Genomic DNA, 1302 nt, shown 5'->3' with positions numbered 1-1302 from the left:
GAGTAGTCCCAGCTACTCGGGAGGCTGAGGCAGGAGAATGGCGTGAACCCGGTAGGCGGAGCTTGCAGTGAGCAGAGATTGCGTCACTGCACTCTAACCTGGGCGGCAGAGCAAAACTCTGTCTCAAAATAAAAAAAAGACAAGCCACCTTTGTGTGTATACCAGGCACTGTGCTAGGTACTGGAGGTGCTATAAAGCACCAATTTCTGCTTTCAGGGGCTCACAGTGCAGAGGGAATGACAGACACCCTGTGAGCTGATCACTGATATGGCATCACAACATTACAGGAGGGATTTGAACAGAGTACTGAGAGTACACAGCTACTCACTCTGTTTACATTGGAGAAGGTTCAGGATTAGTGGGCATTTGCCGGGCATTTTAGGTAGGAAGAATAATAATATGAAGAAAAGAATTATGATGTACTTCCTGTACCTCAGTTCTGAAGTTTGTATCTCTTCATTGACAATTTATATTGAAAATATTTTTAAAAAATAATCTGCTTGATTTTAGCTTTATAAATCTGCCCCATCCTATGCCCTGTTTGATGCAAGATTAGCTGTGATACCACCTTTTGACTCATACTAACATCCCTCCCTCTGAGACCTTAAAGGCTTCCTTTCCTTTCCAGAAAACTGATGATGTAAGCCAAATGGAATTTTAAAATACGTGTATCCTTTTTTTCCTTCTTTCAGATGCGTGGCCAGAAAGTTCTTATATTTATGGATTCGAATGACTTTTGGAAGAGTATTTCCCTCTAAAGCCAGGTAGTATTAGCTCAGAACACCATAATTTTGTTGAGTTCATTCTAGGGTTTTCTTTTGTTTTAAGCCTGTATATAAACTTCATTATGGCTTGTGCTGTTACATTCCTCCCTTGTTCCTCCTCAGAATCCAGTAGGCAGAAACAGTCCCTAATATAACCATGTACTAAGTGGTAACTTCATACCTGTTAGTTGACTGCAGCTGCATTCATGGGGAGCTGTGCATGTTATCTACAAAGTAGCCAGTGAAGGTTAAGTTTTAGTGTTCAATGTCGTGGCCTTTAGCTACTGTGGCCTTCAGCTTCAAAGAAAAAGAAAGAAAGAAAAAAAATCACAAGCAAGTGACCAAGTGAAAGAATCAGGCAGGGCACGGTGGCTCATGCCTGTAAACCCAGTACTTTGGGAGGCTGAGGCGGGCAAATTACCTGAGGTTAGGAGTTTGAGACCAGCCTGGCCAACCTGGTGAAACCCTGTCTCTACAAAAATTAGCTGTGCAGTGAGGCATGGTGGCTCATGCCTGTAATCCCAGCACTTTGGGAGGC

At 42.9% G+C, this 1302-nt stretch overlaps 1 protein-coding gene across 1 annotated transcript in view; it reads left to right on the top strand.

Annotated features, from left to right (window-relative positions):
- Positions 1–1302, top strand: part of SFI1 (Sfi1 homolog, spindle assembly associated (yeast)) — a 133423-nt gene that overhangs the window by 22476 nt on the left and 109645 nt on the right. Inside the window, 1 exon segment of the mRNA XM_011938351.1 lies at positions 693–764. Coding sequence (XP_011793741.1) covers positions 693–764 — 72 coding nt within the window.

Source organism: Colobus angolensis, unplaced genomic scaffold, assembly GCF_000951035.1.
Source record: "Colobus angolensis palliatus isolate OR3802 unplaced genomic scaffold, Cang.pa_1.0 Scaffold171, whole genome shotgun sequence".
In the NCBI taxonomy this organism is placed as follows: Eukaryota; Metazoa; Chordata; class Mammalia; order Primates; family Cercopithecidae; genus Colobus; species Colobus angolensis.
The sequence above is the reverse complement of the archived record's forward strand: the minus strand, read 5'-3'. Positions and strand labels throughout refer to the sequence as shown.